This window comes from Patella vulgata, chromosome 7 (genome assembly GCF_932274485.2).
Source record: "Patella vulgata chromosome 7, xgPatVulg1.2, whole genome shotgun sequence".
NCBI lineage: Eukaryota > Metazoa > Mollusca > Gastropoda > Patellidae > Patella > Patella vulgata.
In genome coordinates this window covers 58,144,147-58,171,189 of record NC_065885.2, presented here as the reverse complement: position 1 = coordinate 58,171,189, position 27,043 = coordinate 58,144,147, and the positions used below count along the sequence as shown (strand labels likewise).

General features: G+C 34.4%; 1 protein-coding gene across 9 annotated transcripts in view; it reads right to left on the bottom strand.

Annotated features, from left to right (window-relative positions):
• LOC126827506 (E3 ubiquitin-protein ligase PDZRN3-B) overlaps positions 1-27,043 on the bottom strand; it is a 275,931-nt gene that overhangs the window by 29,159 nt on the left and 219,729 nt on the right. For 7 of the 9 annotated variants that reach the window (XM_050556908.2, XM_050556909.2, XM_050556915.2 and 4 more), the window contains one exon: positions 8,249-8,387. In XM_050556908.2, the coding sequence (XP_050412865.1) occupies positions 8,249-8,387 (139 nt within the window). Of the gene's footprint in view, positions 1-8,248; positions 8,388-10,593; positions 10,750-23,120; positions 23,211-27,043 lie in introns of those variants that run through there. The other 2 variants (XM_050556917.2, XM_050556916.2) reach the window with 2 other exon arrangements.

The window sequence follows — 27,043 nt, the reverse complement described above, 5'->3', positions numbered from 1 at the left end:
AAGTTAAAAGGTGTATTAAAACATGTATCGAATGGTCGAACAAACACGCCAATCCGGCGTTATCCTTGATGAAAACATGACAATCAAATTGATTTTAGTTAACTGAAGTCTCATGGGGATAGAGAATTGGCCAAGTTTTTACAAGATGTACAAGGAACTAACCTAATCAGAGATTTGTTCTAAATGGATAAAAAGATTGGAGTTGTGAAAGGTGAAAAGCGAAACGACTAGAGGCTTATAATTCTTCGTTTTTCCGCTGATTTGTGAAAGACAATACCATATTTGCAGTATGATCCAATCAATGGAATTTTTTTCTGGGCATCTGTTTTCCGTTAATAGCTTTGGATCCTGGGTATCAAAGCCGAGGCTACTCATCATATCTAATTTTTCAGAACTCAATCTACACTGAAATATACTCTAATTGATTATTTAACAAAACCAAAATATCAACTGTAGACAATCTCTCGGATGGGGTAAAAATTCAAATTATAAAGAAGTTTTGAAAATGTCCACTTCCACTGAATTGATATCTTCGACAAAGGTGTTGAAAAAGTTTTAGCCAACAATTATAGTTTCCCAACATTGAAAATTCTCCAACAAAACCAAACTATCAACAATAGATAATCTCTTAAATGGGACGAAAATTTCAGGCTTTGAAAATGTCCGCTTCCACCGAAGTGACATCTTCAATAAAGGCTTTGAAATAGTTGCCAAAATATGCAACTTTGCCACTTCATCATATCTTTGTAAATTCTTTGGAAAGATATTCTTTTCAGAGATTTAACTTTCATAATACTGTAGTTTGTAATTCCTCAATCTCAATCCCCTAAATGACCATCAGCGGTTTTTAAAAAGGTGGTCACTTGTATTATAATCTCTCTCTCTCTCAAAATCCCTTAAATAACCATCAGTCTAAACATGTGTTTTCAATGAAGGTCATCTAGAAAACTGAAAACAGTCTATTCTTAATCTTAGTTTCAACACTGCAAAAGGAAGGTACCTGTCTCAATGAATCAGCGAGCAGTACATTTGGCATGTTCCCTAGAGAAACAAACCGTAATTTATAGCAATGAAACTACATTTGTTATCATTATTATTATGACTAACTTTTCTGAAAGACAGACCGCCTAAAGATTTCTGATATGATCAATTAAACTCTCACAATATTTTACAATAAAATATATTGGAAGAGAGAGAGAGACAGACAGAGAGACAGAGAGAGAGATGGGGTTTAACAAGTTCAATTTTATTTCAATAATCCGCTTGCACGTGGGGGTAATTAGCAGTGGGAGGAAACCGGAGGACCGGGAGAAACCACTCCACTTAAAGTTGATTCAATGATGGACCTTGTGAATAGCACGTGTTTAACCATTCGCCCCCCCCCCCCCCTCTATGTTCGTAGAGATTCAATATGTAACATGAGTTAACAATTTCCCTATAAGTTAATTACATGAATGACGAGAAGCGTTAAACTTCGACTAATCAATCGAAAATATCTCATCTGGCTCATGATTTGTCTTGATTGAAAAATAGATATGTACGCTAGGATGAGGTATTACCACACGCCTCACTCCATTCCAGATGCACGGAACGAATAAATCTTTCAAGGCATTTCAGTCGAGACGTAGGCAATGAGCGTTAAACTCGTTCACGCTTGCCATGATGTTGGAAATAGTTAGACTAATCCATAATAGTCTAAAGTAGAAATTATACTGAATTAGTTCTCATCTAGTGTAATCTCTTAGCAAAAATGAAATGAAATAAAATGGGGTTTAACGTCCTACTCTTCTGTTCCGAAACAAAAGGGTTAATGAAGACAGGCATATGTCACTCAGTGTGCTTCAAGGTCAATTTTTGTCGGACAGCCACATTTCAATCTGATCTTCACCAGATTCAACAGTTAAGGGTTCTTTTAAGTGCATGTGACCAAGTACACAGACACCTTGGTTTTTCATCACATCCAAACAAATAGAAGATGAAAATCATGAAAAACTTTCTCTAACCTGTTGACTGAGCCACTGCACCTCTCAATTTATTTTGAAGTTTTAGATTGGTTGCTGAATGCAAGGAATAATGTGGGAGATGTGTTGCTCTATTACAAGGCAGGAGGTGGGGGTCTAGTGGTTTAACGTGTGCATGTTAAATCATAAGGTCTGTCATTGAGTGGCATGGTTTAGGGTCGCCTGTCCAAAACTTCATGGGTTTTCTACAGGTCTTCTGGTTTCCTACCACTGCTACAGATCACTATGCGCAAGCATATTATTGAAATAAAATTGAACCATATTTTAGTCCTGAAATGACCTAGTTTGTGTCAAGTGGACTTAAACGCCATTACTCTCTCTCTCTCTCTTTCAAGACAGGTAAATAGGACTAAAACAGAAGCCCTGGTAGATGAACTATATCTATATCTAGAGTCAAGATAATACTTGTGATTTATGTTGTGGGCACCTGCTGCTCTCATAAACATAGTATCTGATGTAAACATCCTCCAACAAAATGGCACCACTAACTGATTATCACAAATAACGGAAATTGTTAATTTTGTGGATGTTTCTAATTGTCACAACTGTTCTAGTAGATATATTTCATTGTGACAGCTTTTCCACTTTTAATAGGTATTTAATAAGTCTGCAGAAATAGGTTGTATTATTGTCTGAAAAAACCCCGACATAATCTTAGAATCATGCAGTCCTTGAAAAGTTACCGGTGTGTATTTATTAATCTAACTGGGTGTAGGAATTGTAAAAGGTTTTAGAAAAGGTATTAGGCCAACTTTCCTCATTAAAAGAAGCCATGGTGGAAATGGAAATTAAAGTATGATGCAGTGGCGCTGAAGAATGTCCTGTATACCATATGCCCGGTTGATTCAGAAATGTAGGATGTAAAACTTCATTTGATTTCCTCATTGGAGGGTTGGGTGGCCGAATGGTTAACGCATGCACTTGCATCATAAGATCTGTCATTGAGTCAAATGGTGTGATTTCGAATCCTTGCTTGTACGTGACAAGGAGTAGGATCTCCTGTCCAACCTCACAGGTTTTCTCTGGGTCCTCCCACTGCTAAAGACCCCTACGAGCAAGCGAATGGATGAAATAAAAAAATTGAATAATATGTTAGTCTCAAAATGACCTAGTTTGTGTTGAGTGAAAGTTAAACTCGAGTTCAGTATTTTACCAAGTTACGCTTGGCACATTGCCCGTACGATTATTTGAAATAATGGTACTCCAACATCAAAGGATGACGTCACATCTGTATTTTAATCATTGTTACATCCCCTACCAACATCTTCCCTGGGCCAATGCTACTATAAATATTTTATTTGTAGAACTAATTCCAAGACCAATATCTATATATTGACCAATAAAACAAATAAAAGATTCAATATCCTTACAAGGAGTAATTGTACTACGGAAAAACACAAGTCCAACATTTTCTACGTATCCAATTCTACTTTCCGCGGGGCAATCGATAAATGACAGAAAATAACTGTAAGTGTCAAAGACTAACAGAGATAATTCCCTCAAGAAAGGCCAAAGAAAAGTGACTAATATATTACAAGTGTTAGAATCATTTATTATTGACGAAGCTAAAAAAAAATACCCCTTGCTAAACTTGTTTTAAGAAAATAATTGAGTGCTTTGTCTTATTACGTTACTATTATAAAATCAGTTGAAGGCGATCCGCATTCAAATGTTAAGGTAAAACAATAGCATAATAGAATTAAAATTGTACCACAGGTTAGTCCAGGTTAGTGTGCTACAAGGTAAATTTTGCCTGGGCGGCGGTGCTACAGCCTACTCTTATATCGAATTCCAACTGCCAAGGGATCTTTTAAATGCACGCCAATGTGTACCCGGACATTGGTTTTACATTGATTTAGAACTTAAAATGTTGGTCAACTAGCTTAGTGTCTGTTCTCAAGCGGAGCCAACTGTAGACAAGCAGCCTAAGTTTAGTATGAGCTTCATATTGTCTTTGTACATTATACTGATCTTTTGTTGTCGAGTATCAAAGGATAAAACATGAACTGTTTGTTTAAAACTGAACAATATACAGAATACAGTTTTAATGTGTATTAGTCTATATTAAAACCGGTATACCCCAGTCTGTATCAATATATCATAGTAAAATTGTATACATGTGGTCAATACGTACAAATATACCATGGTAAAATTGTAAATAAGTGTTCAATAAGTCCTAATATACCACAGTAAAATTGTATACAAGTGTTCAATTTGTTCAAATATACCAATATTTTCATAGGTTATATAACAAAAAATGTTCATCGATATAACAACAATATGCAAATATTATTGTCAGGTTTTCTCTCGTCTATCCTAATTGATTGACACTTATCTTGATTTTTACACAAACTTTTTCTGGTTTTCGATGAAAAGAATTAGATATAAAAAAAATGGACAATACAGCATGTCAATAATCTACCGTTAAAATAACATGATCTGTGTCATTGCAAGAATTAAAGAGATCACATCTCAAATCTCAATATCTATTCATAAGATCCGACAAAGTTATTCTAACTGAGAGGCACCACTGCAGATTCATGATTTGTAACACTCAAATATAGGTTGGTTATACAAAAAACATAATATGGAACACAATTACTATTTTATTTAAAGCGATGTTTCGTTGAGGGTTCTCTCAACGTTTTCAAGCAAATGATAATGAAAATAATGTACAGAGGGTTTATATACAAAGAAGATATTATAGGTTGGTTGTTGATGTTTTTCAAAACAACATACAGCAACTTTAACCTGCTCACTGAGAGTTGCTAATGAAAGAAACTTGGCTTGGTAAACCCAAATTTTAAATTGGTTGTTGTATAGAGCATCTTTAACCTGTTCACTGAGAGCCACCAATGAAAGTAACTTGGCTTGGTAAACCCAAATTTGAAATCGGTTGTTTTATAGAGCAACTGTAACCTGTTCACTGAGAGCCGCCAATGAAAGTAACATTACTTGGTAAACATAAATTTTAAATCGGTTGTTTTGTAGAGCAACTTTAACCTGCTCACTACGAGCCACCAATAAAAGTAACTTGGCTCAGTAAACTCGAATATTGATTGGTTGTTTTATAGAGCAACTTTAACCTGCTCACTACGAGCCACCAATAAAAGAAACGTGGCTTGGTAAACAAACGCTAATAGATAACGATCAGGCCAACATTTAAACAATTAACAAAACAGCGGGAGTTGCTTTTTAACGTTAATTACTCCATCATATCTTCCGTCAAGTTTTTTATAGTTTATCTTTAGTTGACTAGGTACTCTGCTTCTTAACTTTACCACAGCAATCAGTCAGAAATGTAATTTATAACATAATTTCAAGAGAACAGGCTGGGTTTTTTAAAAGTATTGGATGAAATGTTAAGTTATCTATTTTGGCACGGGTCCTAAGTTGATAATGACTGCGTATATTAATGTATATGAAGAGTTTGGATGAGTCAATATTACCTGGTGTTGTTTCTGCTTTTATTCTCTCTTGAGAGATGTTTTATCATCTCTCTTCGGTTGAATTTATCATTTATAGTGCAATGAAAAAACACATGTTGAAATAAATGCACACTACCATACGTCCGTCCGTTATATGTATATTTATGGCATTTAAATAGCAAAGAACATAATGACGACATCAAGGTAAGGATGATTCAAAAGTACCATCTATTAACTCCTATTTAATTTTTGTTAGCACTTGAACCACCAACTGCAACTAGGACCCCAAATTGTTCGAGTTACGTGAATAGAGAAGATTCTGAATGTTGATTGCTATTCTTTTCAGCACTTCAATTTTCACAATAATAATATAGTAGTTTGAAAGGGATTAAATTCCCTCAAATAACCATTATAGACTATACATCAATCTGTTTTCTGAGTATACCCTGCCTTATCCATGACACCAGTTACTACATCTAGCCAAGCTGATCAATAAATTGGTCTATAAGACGTGACCGAGAAAAGATTCATACTAAATCATTATAATGAGGAATCTTTCGGATATGTCTATATTTGGAAATAGGTTAATGACGGCAGATGACATGCTAAAATAGATTTCCTTTATACATAAGCCCTGTGTAGTCTTATAAAATGTAGTCTAAATCATCAAGCCATTAACCATTATTGAATAGCAGAAGGAATTAACTTATGGCCATTACTGGTTGAAAAGGACTATAATAAAGATTACTACAGCATGTATTCGTGGGAAACACTTCATCAGTCATCATCAGCGCTCTTACTGGATCTAGTCTTGATTAATCAGTCTTAAAATAAGTACCAGTTTTTTTTATTATATCTGGTTAACAAGGACTATAACTATGGGTAATCTGCACTTGAGGCAACAGAGGACCGAGAAGTAGTCTTGAATAGTAAGACATACAAATACTTATGGATGTTATCAAAACTGGTTAAAAGAGGCTATAGAGAAAGTACGCTACAAATGAAGAAGCAATGTTGAGTAGTCTTGATTAATAAGACATAAATATTTTATAGATATAATAAAACTGGTTAAAAGGGGCTATAGAGAAGCAATGAGAGATGTTGTTGGGGGTATTAAGACATTTGGATATTACTTCGTTAATGACTTATTGATGAAAGCGGATCAATATCTGGGTCATGTCAAACGGACACACAATGGTCAAGTATTGGTCAACAGACTACAACAACATGTTTTCTACATAAATGAAATGAAATGGCTTTTAACCGCCTACTTTTCTGCACCGACTTGACTAACAAAGACAAGTTTACACCCTTACAATGTGCTATGAGGGAAATTTTGCCGGGACAGTGGCGCTACGTATTTATCAAGACCATGAAAAACAGAAAATAAAATTGGTCGAGAGAGAGAGAGAGAAAGAGAGAGAGAGAGAGAGAGGGGTAACCTCCACTGACACAAATTAGGTCATTTTGGGACTAAAATATGGTTCAATTTTATTTCAATAATGCGCTTGCCCATAAGGGTCTTTAGCAGGAGGAGGAAACCGGAGGTTGGACAGGTGAAATTGGTTTAGTCTAAGTTAGAATATTTGAGCCCACTGCCATTATCTTGGAAATATTTACACTTTATCTTTTTTATTTATTTACATATTTCTAAATTAAGAAGATTGTATTCCACAGTTCCCTGATATTATAAATTCTAACACAAGACAATTCTGACATTATAAAATAAAGTGTATAAAACTGTATAACTGTTAACAGAGATCTATCGAGAATAAATGTCTGACTTCCCGCGGCCGCCATCACTTGTGGGTATTGTTTTTAATATTTATCGAATTAACTCGATACGACATCGGGGCATCCGAGACATAGCACTGGGAAATAAAGACTTCCCATAGAGACTGGATGCCCATTCATTAATTATGCCCCGATCGTCAAGAGGTTTAACAGACACGGTTTTGTAATTTCGACTATGGTTGGTATCTTGTGTATAGTACCATATTAATGTTTGTGTTCTGTCTATTCTCTACCGTCGTTTCCATGCCAAACTTTTCAAGGAATTTCCTGAAGTTCTCTGTTCTCTTGAAGAGTTTATGTAATTAACACATACTTTACTATTGGGAATCAAATTAGACTTTTTTAAAGCATAATTAACGCCTAACTTTCTTTAGGAACTATGTCAAAACTACTTATTAGCTTTCTTTTATGTGCATTCCAACCTGGGTTTTTTTTTTGTGCCATCCAAAGGGTGACAAGGCTGGAAATAAGGCATCTGTCACAGACATTGACTGGCACAAATTCAGGCTGTCAGGCATGGTTCCTGGTGCCTGTTACTTTGTACAAGACAGATTTTTCTCTTTGCATTGATTCTATTTAATGAATTTTCAGCACCATGAACAATATTCAGGTACTAGCTCATTAGTACATGACATTTTGTCAAGTAGGCCTACAACTAAAATTATTCATTTCTAGGCTTATTTATTTATTACTGAACTCTTAATTATCTAAAGGGATTTGTGTCCGACTGCCAATCTAGGGTCCTTTTATATGCATTGCAATGTGTTTACCATGGCAGATATTTTTGGTACCATCTAAATGACTATGTAAGGTGTAAAGGTGAAATTATTGTGCATTCCAGTGTGCTTATAGGATTTACCTTCAAGTTTTTTTTTTTTTTGTACCATCCAAATGACTATGTAAAGGACAAAGGAGTATTTACAGGATTTATCTCCGAGGTTTTGTTTGTACCATCCAAATGACTAGGTGTAAAGTGAAATTATTGTACAGTTTTTCTAAACTCACCTCATATTCCATTTCATAATGTCGGTCATCAAAATAGGGATCATCATACTCCATATTGTGGGACATCTCAATATCTGTTAGTCCCATCTCGGCACTTGGTGAAAAGGCGACCGGTCGTCTGGAGGAAGGCTGGTATAATCTGAAATATAAAATAAATTTTTAAAATCAGGGTTCACTTCGGAGTTCTTAATCTATTTTGAAATGATCTGGTCAGGTGGTGGTTGTCAAATTCAGGAATTATTGTATGTGTATATTTTGATACAGGTATAGCAGTTTGATAATTGTAAAGCACATCTGAGCATTGCTTAGTGAAAAAATGCATTGTACAAAAATTTGAATTAATATCTGTTACAGGTACTGAGAAATAGGCTCCCGCGGTAAATAATAATAATAAATAATAATTTTAGTAAGAACAATAGTCTTTCAGACAAAAGTAGCCTAATAATACATATATAATCAAATATCATTTTTATGTCAATAATTCGTCATAATTTTTTCTCACAGAAATCCACGATCTCATCTTAACAGAGTAATTGCTTTCTTTTATTTTAATAGAACTGAGCGTGAACAAATGGCAATGATCTTCTTCTTGTTCCTGCATTTCTTTTTTCACAACTCTTTGCCCTCAGGAGTTAACATATTTATCGTTAAAAAACGACCATAATTTAAAAACTCTCTGAATCATAAGGAAATTTTGGATCGTGTTTTTTTTTTCTAGACGCAGGGAGTCGTATGGAAATCAATCAATCATCACAGCAGCCAACAAGTTGTAATTATAATTCAACATGCTCAGATCGTGGTTAGAAATGTGTGCAAGCGTTATCTTGGAATCAAATCAAACCCCTGAAACTAATCGTCATATGGAAGGATTATTCACTGTCAGACCCGGAAGATTGCGATTGTTCCGATTTCAATCCCTGCTATTTCAGTCTGCATCTAGAACTGTCAAAATGTCGCTCCACGGAATAAAAGCTACGATTATTAATGAGAAAAGAGTGAGATCATCGCATTATTAGTGACTATTGCGATGCTTCATTTCATCAACTGGTGAAGAGTAAATTTACGACATTTCAACAAACTGGAAATGTGATCAATACCAACGTTAGATTGGTACCATCGTGATTGATGTCAAAATTTCTAACCTTTCTGCAACCTACAATTTTACTATCTTCCAGTGATTCATCAGAAATACCGAACTTACTTCGTAACTATCATTACCGTAACCAACGACAATAGGTCGTTCCTCTGGCAACCAAATAAATCATCAAAATATCAGTAAATTTTTGTGATCTTGAAATTTCTCACATCTTTTTTTTGTGATTTTTTTCCCCCTCAAAATTATCAAAATAATCTCAATAAGTTTTAGCACCAGTCAGCATTTCTGCACTTGGCGATAGAATATCGACATTATCACTAAAATTAAACAAAACAAATAAGATCGAAAGATTTGCCACTTTTTTTTCCTCCAAAATTATCAAAATAATCTTAATAAGTTTTAGCACAAGTCGGCATTTCTGCACGTGGCATTGGAATATCGACATTATCCCTAAAATTAAACAAAACAAATAGGATCGAAAGATAGCTTTTCTGTTGTTTATCGGCCAAAAGCAAGTATTATAGCCGATCTGTTTAGTCCTTCATCAAAGCCATTGATTGAATCCCCGTCATCCATTGTAATAAACTAAAGCAGTAGAAACACTGGCTTTGATCATAACAATATAACTATAACTGAAAGTCGATTTCTGGTCTAACAAGGTTATTGAGATCAACTGAGGCTCCCCAAGAGAGGAGTATTGTGTCAATCATGGGTCACATCAGCTGCGACAATATTCATTATGGTGGGGGGTCAATCATGCGAATCACGATAATTCTTGTACACTGATTTACAAATTAGAATCAAACTAAAACAATACCAGGATGTTATTGATTATAATCTCCTACCAGATTAATAACCTTCTAGCAAATTGGAATAATATATCAGTGTAATTTCAGGAAATGAAATGGGGTTTAACATCCCACTGTTCTGTTCCATCTGAAGACGGGCATACTTCATGCAGTGTTTTCTAAGGTAATTTTCGAATTGTAACCAGGAGGTCTGGGGTTCAATCCTGGTTTTCCCTTGTAAGTGCTACAGGATGGAAAGTATAGCCAGAAAAAACATCTATAGGCTAGTCGTTTGGATAGGAAGAAAGCAAGGTCTAGTCTACATGTTGGCATGCATGCATTGCTGTCTTTCTCTTATAGCACACTTTATGGCGTTGGATCTCTGAAACATCTAACTACATTTATAAAAACAATTGCTCCATGAAACACGTCCTTATTTTCATCATCTAAAGTAAACCTACCTTTCTAATAATTCAACAGGTATACACAGTTCTTCAACATCGTCTCCACGATCCATTTTGACTTTTCAAGTATTTCAGATCAACTACCTACTGATAACTGTTCAAATCGCTGAGATAGAAATTTTACTGATACAGATTCAAGGGAATCAAATTAAATTCAAAACTGTTTTGAAACTTCTTTATGCAAGAGATACTTATATGTACGGATTCTGAATCTTTGTCGATTAACAAACGTTTAAAAAAAACTTTAACGTCTAAACGTCCTATTTTAAAGAATAGATTTTATGTTCAATCAGTATTTAACTCTAATAAAGTACTAATGTTCATTTCATTGATATGTTTACTTTCGATATCTGTAAACTTGAGTCTGTTGTCATAGACTCATTCACCAAAAACTTCTGCTAAAATCAGTACAAAAACCACAGTTGACAGAGTAACGGTAATTGTTATTTATAAAAACACCTTGATCTGTAGTCTCTGTCTACCACTTACATTTTCCTCTCCGATATTTCTAACAATAATTCTTCTTGGAGTATATATGTTGGCTTAGTATCATGTTACTATTGGTTTTCGATTGCTAATAGCCTCCTGTATCAAACAAGGCAATTCTCTTATCACAATAGTTTCTTTTATAAACAATAGCGGTCTGCTTCGTAATAGGCTGTATCGTTTTCAGCCTTTTTCTTGCCTCTTGAAATTCAAGCGATGATGTGGTTTATCGAGGAGCCGTTTCTGGCGTATTTGTTTTTCAATCTAAATAAAAGAATCAGGTACTTTTGTTTCGGAGACATCTAATGCAGAATCGATAATCTAATTTGACTTGTTTTCTATAAATATACCTTGAAGTTCTATTTTGTGTTCTGCGTATTAGTTTCTGCGACAGGTACGTCAATGTCTCCGCCTCTCTCCGTGTATTACAGTAATTTAATATTCCTTGAAACTATATTTAAATTGAATTTCTTGGTTTGTGGACAGAAGTCTATAATAATAGTAATAATACCATCTGTTACAATAAATTCATCACATTGTCTTTAACGGTTTGTCCGCGTAGAAGGTAATTTCTATCTGACAATAATCAATATAGTGAATCACAGCCTGTCTTTCGATACGTTGTGTGTCGTTTAGTCGGCTGCTGAAGACATGCCCACATTTGTTAATGTCTCTGTGCGTTATTTTTATAACTCTCAGCTCTCTTGTCCTTGGTGACTTATAAAACCATCAGACTATTTATTCTCCTCTCAATAACAATAATATCAATGGCACTTCTTTCAATAACATTTCATACTCCCAATATGACAAATGGACGATTCCTTCACAAAGAGATATTCTTCTTCAAGAATAATATTGGCCAATTTTATTCTCAGAATGATAGTTCTCAGAGAATAATATTAGTTCAGACTGGTTTTTCTTTTTTAGTTTTTTCAATGTAAATATTTAACCAGAAATTTTACTAGTAACACTGTCCTATAAATTCAGAGTCCACTACTTTTACCAATAAAAACTAAATCACAATAAAAATCAATAACAGTTTTACCAAACACCAGTTTGTAGATCCAATCCAACAAATGAAGGATTTTTTTCACACTGAGATATTCTTCACATAGAACTATCTTAATTTAGTTCTATCGTTTCAATGTCAGTATTTTGCCGGAATTTAAACACCATTAGCAATCCATTATAGAAAAATAAATCATTTGATGGTTGAAATGACCAATTCTGATATTCGTATGAAGAAATATATTAAAATCTGCTCCGTCCCCTAACTGCTATTACAACTCTTTAAATTTCTATAAAGTTTTTTTGATTAACAGAGAGGAAATAGACTTGACTTTTAAACTGAATTATTGATGAATCAACACAGGATATTCTATCTCCATTAACAGGTTTCGTCTGGCCGCTGTCAACGTAATTCACTCAAATTCACTCAACTGGAAAGCTAGTTACATGACTTTGTCAAACGCAACAAACAGAACAACTCTCCGGTTGATCATTAGCTCGTCCATTACACGATTTAATAAAACGCTATTTATTCAAACGGTCTAGTCTTTTATTCACTTCATAATTCTTCCTCTTTTATAAGAGAAATGAACCCACAAGACGTCTTTTTAAAAGCTTAATCTTTCGATAAACAAAAAATTAAACTATACAAAAAATAAATCTACAAGACCTCGATTTAATAGCTTAATATCTCACTTCGACTATATAAGAAATAAAGTCACAAGACGCCGATTCAAAAGTCTAATCTCCTGAAAATTATACTATCGTAGTTAGTTACACAATGGTTAGACTTTTAATATGTAAAACTCCCGTTTATATACCCATTATATAGTCTGTAGTCTCGCCAGCTGATTTTATCAAGGTAATTCATATACACACACACTATTAAAATACATAAACCGTTTGATAGCAGAAATAACAGTTCATCCCACTTCTGACACTAACGGTTTAACTTCTACTCAACTCCAAAGATCTTCTCCCATGCAGATTACGTTACTAGTCGGCCATGAATTCAAAATCAGATGAAATCTTTTCTGATTTTTTTGGGGTGGGGGGGGGGGGGAGGGGATCGAGTAAAGATTCTGTCTGCCGTTTAAAATCTGACCACATCAAAGAGAAATTTAACTCTCATTAGCCCAATCACTCCTTACTATCTTCTGTTTACACTGTAATGTCCGCCACTCTCAAATCTCTGCAGGCTTTTCTCCTTCAATAGTAGACGAATGGACGTCAATATCTAGCTAATATTCACAGAATTCTTCGTAATATACCGTTCAATACCAAAACTCTTTTCCAATAAATCAAGTGATAAAATTCTTTCGTCTCGGAGCACTTTTTATTTTCACCCAATTTCTATCGCCACCAAATGTTATTTTAAGTTTGAGCATTTACGTAAGTACAATGTTGCTAAATGAAGTCGACACGATAAATCTACACTATAAAATCTTTACCATTGCACCAAAATGTTCTCTAAGCGGCCAATTTTCAGGATTTTTTCAATAAGATTGTGGATACAATCAGCTTAGATTTACGGATGTGTAATAGAGATATGCATCCTAGTCTATTTAAGGAAACAATGTTTTAACAATCCAATGAATGATTTCAGCTCATAACAAACCACTTAAAAGCCCCTCTGACAGCTGTGCAGTGTAACTTGGCACCTTGAATCTAAGCCGCAGAGATTTATAACAAAACCTCACTTCTTACAGAAATTTATCCTTGAAGAATTTCAGCATGAGCGAATCTAATAAACTAGATGTCTGTTGTTAGAATATTCTGTTTGGTTTGAAGTAGTGCCCATCTTGTATTGTTAGTACTCTAATTATTTAAACAAAGGATCCCGTCTCTTCTTCACTGATGTAACTGGATAACTAGTGGTTTTCAATCATTAACCTCAAGTTTCTGTTCCGGTTCTTGTATTATTGTCCGCAAAATCACAATCACATAATATCCTAATTTCATAAATCTTGTATGCAAAAGTTAAATAGAAAATACAAGGCAAATTGTCTTTACATCTTCCACAAAGTATCAAAATCTGACATCTCTCGATCATTCGGTTTCTACTACTAAAAACATGGTAGCCACTGAATTAAACAAAGGAATCAGTAATCAGACTACTGATAGTAACTGCTAGCCACCAATCTGTGACTATTATCAATGACCAAAGAGGCTGGGAGATAGAGAGAGTCAGTTGGACTGGTCGGTGACTAACACTCTATAAGTGAATTCCCAAGACAGTCTTGTTGATCAGGTCCTCGTAGTCTCAGCCTCACCATGTACCAGTCAGCTATCTCACCCAGCATGAGGTGGCCAATTAAACAAGACTACCATCTCGTTGACCCCTCAAGGGCTGCCTGTCATTTTTCATCTTTTCTTTTCCGCATGCCTGTTGTTACTCTTTCAATATTTGATCGGCAGAAATAAAAGGTGGCATCAAGCCCCAGTCAGGCATATTCCATCGCCTTCGATAACAACTTGAATTGTAAAAATATTTAGCTATTCACACCGATTAATTCATGCATGTTATGCACAAGATCTGGTGTGTGCATGCATGTTTAAGATAATTAGACGTGTGGCTTTATGGTGTTTTAATGTCCCGATAATTGTGTTTTAGAATTTTTTTGGCTTAGACCTTATTAATTATCTGTGTTAGAATGCGATTTTGATGAGGTAAAGGGGAATACCGTCATTAGAGCACCAGTCAAATTACGTAATGCTTGATGGACGTGTAATCTCGAGCGTGAATGAAAACAATGTCCAATTTATCGTCTAATCATTCCTATTCACAAACGATGGATTCCAAATTAATTACTCAATCGTTATCCAGTGTTATTAATGAGTATCTAAGGTCACGTAATTAATGTCAATCTTGGACATAAAGTGGTTGAACATCAACCAGGCCCTACTTGTAGAAGTTTTCATTTCTTTATTTACCAGACAAGCATTCATATACTGAGTTAATGAAAATTAAATGAATCATGGTAGACATTTCTCTGTTTGATTTTCCTCACTACCGGTATATTGCCTTTGATTTACCTCATTATACAACTAAAACTATATCTTACCATATTATAGGTATACAACTAAAACTATATCTGCTCGGATTTTCCATATTATACAACTAAAACTATATCTTCCATATACAACTAAAACTATATCTTTCCATATTTTACAAGTAAAACTATATCTTCTCTGATATTCCATATCATACAACTAAAACTATATCTGCTCTGATTTTCCATATTATACAACTAAAACTATATCTTCTCTAATTTTCTACATTATACAAGTAAAACTCTATTTCCTCAGATTTTCCATATTATACAGCTGATACTATATACCTCATGATACAAGTAAAACTATCTTCTCTGATTTATCTCATTATACAAGTAAAACTATATTCTCTGATTTATCTCATTATACAAGTAAAACTATATTCTCTGATTTATCTCATGATACAATCAAAACTATATTGTCTTTTTTATCTCATTATACAATTAAAACTATATCTTCTTGCATACTTTTATTTTTAAAATTGCAAATCCTGATCGTGCATTTTTCGAACAATATCTAATCTTTACAGCTTTAATCCGCACTAAAAATGTAAAATGCACATGATATCAATCTTGTGAAATATTCAAATCATTATATCTTTGTAAATGCTGGATAGAACTAAACAATGCGGACTGATATTCCTTTCAGAAGTTCAACTTTCACAATATTGTAGTTTCCAAGAAATTAAAAATTCATCATATGACTATATTTGGCTATAATAAAACTACTTTTCTAAACTATAATTATGTAAGCTATATAATTTATAGGATTTCATATCAAAAATAATCACCAAAAAAATAAATTGTTTTAACATTTTCCAAAGTTTTATAGAGTACATTATTAAACTAACCACACTCATCAGAACACAATCATTCATTTAATACAAAATATCAATTTGTATTGATTTACACGGTACAGGTCATACCATTGGTCAATTATCTGGCTACTGACCAATGGGAAGAGTCAATATTTACACAATACGACATGTGACCTGTAATAACGCAAACTAAAGAAGTATTTGTCGCTATTAGAGGATCATACTTCTGTCATGTTTATTTTGTAATCGAATATTATTTATTCTCGAGCGATCAGTAGTTCGACTTAAGTAGATTATTAATTCACTATCGCAATGTGATTATTTAATTTGTAAGTTTTTCGCTCGATAGCGTAGCTCGTATCAATCTGATTGAGTACTTGTGATACTATAAGTATCGACCGTTATTGTCGATTTAGTATAAAATAACCGTAGTAAGGATCGACAAGTGAGAGGCTGAAAATATATATTTACCAGAGAGAAGTGACAAGGAGTGTTGTCGGTAGGATTAGAGATATATGATATATTTAAATAAGGACCTAATCTTGTCAAATCTATTTGAAAATGAATTAATAACTTGATACTGATCAGATACATGGTTATATTGCATGATTTCCTAACATTTAGCCGCCATCAGTTTTCTAATCCGAAGAGAAAATTATATTAGGAAGGAAGTAGTGTTCACCAAGAAAAACTCCATTGATCATCGGTGGTCTGGTGAGTGTGGCGTACATTCCTGGTGTTGGCCAAGAAAGTTCACTTAGATTCTCTAGCCTGGTTTTTCAATTTGTCCACGATGCATGAAGGAAGGTCTAGTAAGGAAACCCATCTACTCATTCCAATGGTACAAGAAAGTGAGGTCTACCCGAATAATGAAATGAAATGAAATGGGGTTTAACGTTTTACTGTTCTACTCCGAACTTGGCTAATGAAGAAGAGCTAGACCCGAATACTTTTTACAATTATGTAAACCATAAGAGAAAATTTAATGGTGAAGGGTTAGTGTTTGTCAAGGAATAACATATCAGTACAAGTAGCATAGAATTATGCCAGGGTGAGGGTGGCTTGATGAGTATGACATCGACTAACTAATCAGCCAACCCCTGGCATCTAGTCATGTGCATGTAATGAAATGAAATGAAATGGGGTTTAACGTCCTACTGTTCTGCTCCTATACTGGGCTAATGAAGACGGGCATTCGCCATACAGTGTTCTATGAGGGAAATTTTGCCCGGGCAGCGGCACTATCGCCTACTCTTATATCGAATTCCAACTGCCAAGAGATCTTTTACGTGCATTTCAATGTATACACGAGACCTCGGTTTTTTGTATCATCCAAAGGACTAGATAGCTGTCTTTGTCAGGCCCTCCATCCCGCATCACTGACAAGGGGGAACCACTCCGGAAAATCTGGATAACTTTCTCGGCCAATGTAGGGATCGAACTCATGTGCATGTAAAAGAATCCTTGACAGTTGTAATTTGATACAGAGTACAGCAAAATTTCCCTCACTGCCAACTGCATGATATAGTATGCCCTTCTTCATTAGCCTGACTGGGTCAGAAATGTAAAGAGTTAAACCCAATTCCATTTCGTTTTAAATCATTTCATTTCACATCCACAAAGTTGGTGGACAACTTTTCATTCTTCTGCACCAATAGCCATGCTCAGATTTAAGAAAAATCTGTATTACACGAGTTGTCAGAATTGACAATAGAGGAACGTGAAGAACTGATTGACATTTACCCAACCCACAAATATTCTCTCCACAATATGTGGACTCCTCGGCCAACTTAACGAAAAACACATTTTAACATTTTCTACAAAAACATATACATCAGCATGACTACCTTTCAGTGATGACAAACAAAACACATGCGACCATATTATAGAAAACAGTTGTCTTCACAAAAATAATAGCCTAACGTTTCAAATACACAGAAAAGAATTTTGTCAATATTTTCATAAATTCAAATCGTCTACATTCACTGCTATAATGCACAAAGGGTAGGGGGTGTGGTGGGGTGGAATGCCCTGTGGTTTAAAACACTGTCCTAGGAATTAAAGGTTTATCATGTATGAAAACATTGTGTTCAATCCAAAAATTGTTTATGATAAGAGTTGGGTCACCTGGCTGACCATGTGTGTTATCTCCTATAACTAAAAGATGCCAATACTTACACAATGCTAGGCCCAAAACGACCTGGTTGTGTTGAGGGGGCATAAAAACCCAGTTCAATGTTATAGTGACACCCTTCACACTAAATAGGAGACTCCCTACAACAATGGACACTAGCAATGCCACAGTGTTTCTTTTTTTTTTCTCAGAACACATTTCTGTCTTAATTAGAGGACTTGATATAACACTATCAGTGGAATCCAGCAATTAGTTGCACATTAGTGTTATAGTGCAGCTCTGCAGTCTAAAATAGAAGATTATAGAAACACATGTACATTAGTGTTACTGTGAAGTCCTTCAGTCTAAAATAAAAGACTTTTAGAACACATGCACATTAGTGTTCTAGAGAACCCCTTCAGTCTAAAATAGAAGACTATAAGAACACATGCACATTAGTGTTCTAGAGAACCCCTTCAGTCTAAAATAGGAGACTATAAGAACAGATGCACATTAGTGTTCTAGAGAACCTCTCTGTCTAGAATACAAGACTATAAGAACACGTGAACTTAGACATATAGTCTTGTCTACGATATCACCCTTGGTGGAAGTGGACGTAAAACTCCAGGAATGAACGAACGACTGTGATATCATACTCGGTGGATGTTAAGCCCCACGAAAGAACCAACAGACAAAGAGTCAAACATCTCAACTTGTCAAAAAAGAATTAAATTCAATGATCTTAAGGTAAAGACTGGCACCTCCGTGTTAAACCATGCTTGTGAATATCTGATTAATTCGAATCAATTCTTCACATTCTGTTTTAGCCAAACTCACGTCAACCAGACGTCAACAAACACAGACCATGTAGCCTTGTTTACCCAGACAAGACGTGTAGACTCTCAAAGTGTTAATGGGTGTCAGTCGAAAAAAGAAGATAATTTTAAAAATGTGAGGGAGAGAATACCACAGAAGTTCATGTTTGACTATCAAAGATAAAACATAGGCTTGTAAAAAAATGTTTTCACATTTTTTTTTTTTAAAAAATCTTTTAAAATGTCAAAAGATTAAATTGTTAAATTTCAACATGTCGAAGGAATTCACTCAGGGGACACAAAGGATGGAAAAATAACAACTTAAAGAATTCCAAATATGAAAAACTTAGAAATCGTAACCAATAACAAAGTAAAATAAAATTGTTCCAAGTCTGACATCTGCACCAATATTTTTAAAATTGGATTCCATCTCTGCACGTGGCATCAGAGTTTTCTAATGTGGAGGAAGACGACAATAACCCTCGTACAATGTGTCCGATGTAGCTGGAGGCTAGTAACTGGAGGACATCTAAACTGGGATCTCAGCGATGCACAAGGGGTTCAGGAAAGCGTAAGATAAGTAGGTGGGTAGCCCCTCAAACCAGTGAAGATAGATGAACTCCTAGTAGGTTTAAAAGTTGAATTTATTGGTAAACGTTAGTCCGAAACGTTTACCAAAGGACACCTTTAGTCCGAAACGTTTACCAATAAATTCAACTTTTAAACCTACTAAAAGTTCATCTATCTTCACTGGTTTGAGGGGCTACCCACCTACTACAGTTTTCTAATGTTGTGGTTTTGATCCCATGGTTGTAAATGACAAGGAGTAAGGCCCTTCCAGTTTCCTCCTACTGCTACATGTTAGCAAATTTTTAAAATAAATATATACCTAATACTAGTCCTGAAATGATCTAATATATATGCTTTTGGGTTTGTTTTGTGTAATTGTTTATGGGTGGTGTGGTCCTCCTGCATTTACTATTATTTATTTCTTTAGGTGGACCGACCTGGAACTGATTCTCTCTATCTTTCCACTAAATGATGTTTATGACTGTCTAAATATTACATTCCATCACATTTTTAAAAAATTCACATCTCAAAAAGCACAGAAGACAGAAAACAGATTTCTTCATAAATCAATCAAAGAAACAATTAAATTATCTTGAATGTCATGTGTAAATCAGCAATGACATTTTAAAAATTCGCTAATCCAGCACGACAAAAAAAAAGAGAGAAAAGAAAGAATAAATCTGAAGTAAGTGAAGAAGATTGACACTTGTATGTAAAAAAGTTAAATCAACATCAGATACCAGTACATGTTGTGTCATATGTCCTCCGTGTATCTAACAATGACAACGTCAACAGAGGAACAAGTAAAGGGGCGTAACTAACATGACCTCGCATACCATCTCCCGTTAGACCAAGTATCTGAGGTGAGATTACACAACTCAGCAATTTTTTGGTAAAAGGTGAAACAAATTGGAATGTTATTTTGTTGCATGGTAACATTACTTGTTGTGATTTCGGGTTTGTGCTTGAACATCCAACAATCAGATTATTTCTTAAAGGAACAAAAAAAAAAATCCCAACCTAACCATAAAAATAAAAAATATGTACTGTAAAATAAACTTATTATAATAACAATTAGAAAATATAAGCACACACAAAAAAAAAATGTCTTGTATAGAAAGAAAATCAGAATTATTATTACTTTATGAACTCAGACAAATAAAGATGGCAGCATTAAATTATACCAATTTGTTTCACAGCTGTCTAAGAAAACTAAAATTCAAAATTTTTAAAACACATCCAGTGATTTAAACATTTACATATTTTAAGTTTTTATATCGTGATCAAAATCCATCATATAGTGACACACCTTTGGCATTTATTATGACTACAGCCTGGAAGGTTTTGGAAGTTGATTATCTTTGGGTTATGTTTTAAATTTGGAGTCTTTGAGAAGTAATTTAGATTTTACATGAATCTGAGAACAGCTGTAGACTGTAAACACCGTTTCTAACATAGTGTCAGTTGAAAAAAAAAATAACTGGAGATAAAAAATGATGATTTACTTGTAAATTATTGTTTAAAATAGATCTGGCACTTCAAATAAATATAAAAATATTTGGATAGAAATAAAACCTATTGTTGTATAAAATAACTAAAGGAACAACCACAGCCAGTGGCAGATTTGGAATAGACGTTCTGAATGTACACCAAATGCAGATTTTTCTTTACATGGCCCATTCTCTCTAGAATAGGGGGGTTAGATGGCTGAATGGTTAGTGTGCGCGCGCTGTATCATAAAGCCTGTCATTGAGTCAACTGGTGTGGTTTCGAATCCCTGGTTGTACGTGGCAAGGAGTAGGGTCGCCTGTCCAACCTCATGGGTTTTCTCCAGTTTCCTCCCACTGCTTAAGACCCCTACATGTAAGCAAATTCTTGAAATAAAATTAAATCATATGTTAGTCCCGAAATGACCTAGTTTGTGTCGAGTGGACATTAAACCCCATTTCTCTCGCTATAAATATCTAAAATATTGATGCTGAACAAGAATGTAAAACTATTAAAATGCTTAAGAGTTCTTTAGCAGTGGAAGGAAACCAGAGGACACAGAGAAAATGCACGAAGTTGGGAAGGTGAACCTACTCCGTGTCACATACAAGCTTTGTATCAATGACAGACCTTATGATCTAAAGTACACATATTAGACCATTCGACCACCAAATACCCCCAAACCAATCAAACCGTCAGGATTAGCCTGAAAAAAGCATTCTCAAATACAGGTAACAAGTTGGAGTTTTGAAACAGATATATTCATCCCTGCCTTTGCATTCAGACAAAAATGTAATAAGCTAGCTTAACAATCATCAGTTTGTTTTTATCTGAAAGGCATATATTAATTACAATTGCAACAGAACTGGGTTACATTCTCCATGTCACCTTTCCATGATTGATCAAGAAAATCAAGGCTCGTTGATTAACAGTAAATAGAATCAAACAGGTTTTTAAAGTCGCTTGTAATAAAAATCCACTAAATGTCAATCTGATAGAGACTATAATGAATGACGGAACATATTGACCAGTGATATATAGTATGGACATTGGTCTGGGGGAATGTCTTGTTTATAGTGAGACCATTAATAGAACCTTAAAACCACATAAAGCTCAGACACTAAATTTCAGCACCAATAAAACTCCTCTTGAAATATAGCCCTGAAGAATGTGTCAAGGCTGACAATAGATTTCCTTGATGAACTGACAGCTTTCAAGACAAAACAGAAATAGCAGGAGAAGTATTCTGAAGTGTCCATTCTGGCTTGACCATTACCATGATAGCTGACACTAACAAATTAGTCAATTGGTAATTACAACTCATTAACTGACACAAACTACTACAAAGTAGAGTTTTTAACATAGCTGTCTGAGGAAATGAAATGGGGTTTAACATCCTACTTTTCTTTGCCAACTGGGTAATCAAGACAGGCATACAGTAAGCAGTGTCCTATGAGGTAAATGTGCCTGGACAGCCATGCTACAGCATACTCTTATTTCAAATTCCTACTGTCAAGCAAGGACAGCTGTCTAGTCGTTCGGATGAGAGGATAAGCCGAGGTCCCGTGTACACATTGGCATGCACATAAAAGATCCCTTGGCAGTTGGAATTCGATATAAGAGTAGGCCGTAGCGCCGCTGTCCGGGCAAAATTTCCCTCATAGCACACTGTATGGCGTATGCCCGTCTTCATTAGCCCAGTTTAGGAGCAGAACAGTAGGACATTAAACCCCATTTCATTTCATTTCCTGTCAAGGGTTCTTTTACATGCACATTAAAATGTACACCGAATCTGACCTTGGTTTGTTGTCCCATTTGAATGACTAGACTCTGTTCTTTCCCACAAGTTAACTAAAATAGTTACAATGTTGAAAGGCGCAATTTTTGAAAAAGTGCTCTTGGTGTGTAGTCATCCCCCTTGCTCTCCCACTAGTTACACAACTAATTCCTAATTTTGTTAAAAAATTTCCTTATTTTGATTTGTGGTGGCTTTTACATATCTCAGAATTTTAGATTCTCTATAAACTACACACAAGTTGGATTAATAATATAAAACATTCACCTTTTAAAAAGAAACAGGTAACAAAACCTACCTTGAAATTTTGAATTCTATCTGTATTTATGTTAGAATGAAATAAAACAATCCAAATTCACAGACAGGTACAAAACCTACCTTGATAAAGAGCGCCAAAACATCTTGAACTCTATCAACATTTCAGTTAGAATGAAATAAAGCAATCCTAGGCAGCCATCACTGTATACAAACACAGAGAGACATCTGACTTCCACCAGATACAGTTCCAAAATAAAGACAATTCCCTAAACATTCATGACCTGACCTTCAACCCTACATCAGGGTCAGGGGTCAGTGATAAGGAATGAGGCGATGATGTAAATTTAATTGACTTTCCAAGTAAACTTTAACTAATTAGTCAGACTGTCATTGTTAATAAGAATTTAGTTACTCACTGGGTAATTGTCAGGGGAGTTTAATTCATAAGAATTGGCTGTGTACATTGTATATACATTCTTGTTAATTTCTTTTAATTAAAATAAATTAAAGACATTTAAATACCCTATACAGAATGTATTGGTAGGTTTAATATAAACATTGTATCAATAACCATGTATCTATTTAAAGGCAGGCAGTGGGCACCTGCTGGGACTAAAGAATTCTATTCTGGTGATTAGATAAGTTTAATTCATAAGAATTGGCTGTGTACATTGTATATACATTATTGTTAATTTCTTCTAATTAAAATAAATTAAAGAGATTTGAATATATACAATTGTTTAATATAAACATTGTTTGAATATGTTAATATTACTATGTATCTATTTAAAGAGAGGCAGGGAGCACCTGCTGGGACTAAAGAATTTTGGTAATTAGATAAGTTTATACATCAAAGTAAACATTGGATAAGACTGTTGATAGTATTCTGCATGTTTGTCCAATTAACCAATAGCATATCACATAACATATCCTTTATTGCCTCCTCCCTATCATGCCCCACCCCCCCTCCCCTTCATCTTCACTCTCTGTCAGTCTTATCCTGGATTAAAGGATTATGTGTGACTCCAAATCTGCCCTCCCCGCATTGATAGAAGCCCGTTTAACTTGGATGCATACAACAGGGTCCAGAACAGAGAGGGATCTATTTTATTATTTCACAGTCCAGGAAACCTGCTATCCCAATCTCCCAAATTATCTACACATATGCCTACACCCCTAAAGAATATAAACACCGGTTAGCTCGTATTTGACCCATGTGGCATCCCAGATACTAGTAGAAATGGAATGATGACTAACATCCACTGGACTCTACTTGAGACTAATACGATGAATGGGACCACAGAGAGCATGAAAATAACCGATAATTAGGGGTGGCTTGCGTGGCTGAGTCATTAGTCTGAAATATTAGCCTCATGAAAAGTCAAATATAGTAGAAATTATTGGGCGTATGTGTAAAATCAGAAGAATAGCCTCATGAAAAGTCAAATAGTAGACATTATTGGGCGTGTGTATGTGTTAAGTAATAAGAAGTATGGAAGTAATCAAGTGCACCTTGTTCTGTATGTACACTGTTTAATTAACCATAGTAATAATATTAGGCTTCACACACACACTCTCTCACACTCCCCCCTATAGTTAATTAAATAAATAAACAACTTTTACTAATGAGCATCTAATTCTCTTCATGTTTTCTTGTATTTATATAACAGATCTCTGACAAGAAAGTAATTGATTTGATGAAATTTTTAAAAATAAAGACCATATATATAACTGCCATATACAAATTTGTAACTCATCTTTATGGTGGAGGGGGGGGTCAAGTTCCGAAAAAAATTGACATAATAGGAAAATGTGCCCTTTTCGCTTTTATGAGAGGTTCCATTTTTTGGCAGTTTTTAAGGAGTTTCATGAATGTTTGCAATTGGATTTTCTATATTTAAGTGTGTGTAAGGTCATATTAAATATGATATTATTCAAAATTAATTAACATTAGAGTGATAAAGAAATTTTACGTCCTGCAACTAGGCAATTTTAACTCTAGTTAAATGTGTAAAACCCACACATCCTTAATCCTTCTTTTAAAATATTAAAATATTTTGCTTTACGGATGCGAGGGTTGATAACAAAATACTATGGGTTTGTCAGTACAGGCTAAGGCCAAATAATTTTTATCTTTTTGGGGGGAGGAACACCTAATCAAAATTTTGGGATGAAGATAATGATTTAAAATCAAAAATACTTGTTGCTCTTCTCAAAAACTTTGAAATCTCACATTTGAAATTCTAAATAAAACATCTCTAACAACTTTTCCGTTATCAAAATCCTGGAGAATTAAAAATTAAAATGTTTTAGCCTAATAGAAGCTGTGGAATCCACACAAATATTCATTAATGTTTTATACTGCTTAACAGGCCTTTTAATGCTTACAGGACAAACCCTTTTTGTCTCGTTAAATCAGTTTAAAGATACATTTATCATGGTCAGATTAGTAGGGAATAAATTGTCAGGTTAAAATACTTAAAGCTTTAAACAATGAAATTTACTACTTTATAAATCAAAAGCTAACAATAACCTCTTTCTACGCTCTCCGTAACCCAATACCCTAAAAACTCTTTGACCCTTTCTAACCCCTTCTCAACTTTACACCAAAAACATATCAACATTTTCTTCTTGTAGATTTATAAATAAAGCGTATCATGTGTCCAGTGGTAACTGTGTCTCTTTTATGTTTTAATTCTTTACATTATTCAACATTAGCTTGTGCCAGGGCGAATGCCGTTGACAGAAGTTTAATTGATTTGGCTTTTTGAATTAACCATTGAAAACTATCATCTTCTAATGTTACTTGTCTAATTTCTTGAATTATTCATGGTTAACTTTGGAGTGTAATTTATCATACATGTTAATTATTTATACAATGTGTAACTTCACAGTGTGTGCAACATGATATGCCTCATCCCTTTTCCAACATAATATTTCAACATTATTTATTAAAAGCGCACAATAAGTGATGCTTTTGTCTTCGTATTTCACATTGTGCATTTATATAAAAAGGTTAATGATTGGTTGGGTTTAATAAGTTCATATGCAATGGTCTGTAACAAATATTCTGGGGCCAGAACATTGATTTTGCCTGTGAATTATGTCATAAGAATATCATATTAAACCATAATTACAGGTGCAAAGTCAGACAATATAGAGTCATCAGAATGCTATATTTATTAACAATTATTATGGTCAATTGCATATAGTTTCTAACAATATATATATATATATAGGTAGTTGCATATATAGCTTCTCACAGTATTTATAGGCTGCTGTTTATAGCTTCTAACAGTATTTATGGGCAGTTGCAAACAGCTTCTCACAACATATGGGCAGTTGCATATAGCTTCTCACAACATTTATGGGCAGCTGTATATAGCTTCTAACAATATATATGGGTAGCTGCATATACCTTCTAACGATATTTATGGGCAGTTGCAAATAGCATCTAACAAAATTGCATAAGCTTTTCATAAGGGTCTAAAACGGCGCAAGGTGGTTGCAATATTAGAATATAACTATTTTATGAAATCTTGAAATATTTGATACATACAGTATAGTGTTTTATATAATCAGTACCATACACTACTGGGGTAACAGCATCCCAGAGTCAATGGATTAAAAGTTATCAGTTAAAGATATACTATTTTAAACATAAAACACATGACATTATTCTACTTTACCGCACACGCTGAAATCCTACACTTACACCCGCTTCTCAAATGAAACATTTTCTTGTCAATTACATAACGCTTTTTAACTTTTTACAAATCAAATTTCAACAAAGTTTTGTAAAATCGCAAATCAAATGAAACCAAATCTTTTAATAGCTTTCAGATTTAGCAAATTTCAACTCATTAAAGAAGAAAAGCTCCAACTGAATTTCCCAAGATGTAAATCAACCCCAAAAGTAGACGTTAAATTGACTCCCTAAATTTGGAAAGTTTATTTTTGAATTGGTATCACATTTCTTCCGCGAAATGAATAGCCAAGATAAACATAAATCAGAATCTAGTTAATTTTAATTCCAACCCTAT